The sequence below is a fragment of the Eimeria mitis genome, genomic scaffold (genome assembly GCF_000499745.2).
Source record: "Eimeria mitis Houghton genomic scaffold, Emh_scaff110, whole genome shotgun sequence".
Lineage (NCBI taxonomy): Eukaryota > Apicomplexa > Conoidasida > Eucoccidiorida > Eimeriidae > Eimeria > Eimeria mitis.
The window spans coordinates 13,692-14,033 of NW_013567588.1; the positions used below are offsets into that span (position 1 = coordinate 13,692).

At 59.4% G+C, this 342-nt stretch overlaps 1 protein-coding gene across 1 annotated transcript in view; it reads left to right on the forward strand.

Moving 5' to 3' along the window:
- Nucleotides 1–38: 38 nt before the first annotated feature.
- The window catches only part of EMH_0082570 (uncharacterized protein), a gene marked incomplete at both ends in the record, with an annotated part of 2,476 nt that continues 2,172 nt past the window's right edge, over nt 39–342 (forward strand). The window contains one exon of the mRNA XM_013494299.1: nt 39–340. Coding sequence (XP_013349753.1) covers nt 39–340 — 302 coding nt within the window. The remainder of the gene's footprint in view (nt 341–342) is intronic.

Below are 342 nucleotides of genomic sequence, written 5' to 3' on the forward strand. Positions count from 1 at the left end.
ATAGTCCTGATGGTATTGATGAGTTGCTGCTGCGGTGCATGCAAGGAAAGGAAGACACAGAGGCCCGCCTTCTCCCCTTCTGCTGCAGAGGCAGTGCTGCAGCAGCAACACAAATTGCTGCGCTGCTGCTGCAGCGGAGGAGACAGCAGCAGCAGCAGCAGCAGCAGCAGCAGCAGCAGCAACAGCAACAGCAACAGCAGCAGCAGGGTGTTAATGGGAGGGCCGCTGAAGATAGCAGCAGCAACAGCAGCAACGGCGACAGCAGCAGCCATAGCAGCAGCAACAGCAGCAGCAGCAGCAGCAGCAGCAGCAACAGCAGCAGCAGCAGCAGCAGCAGCAGCA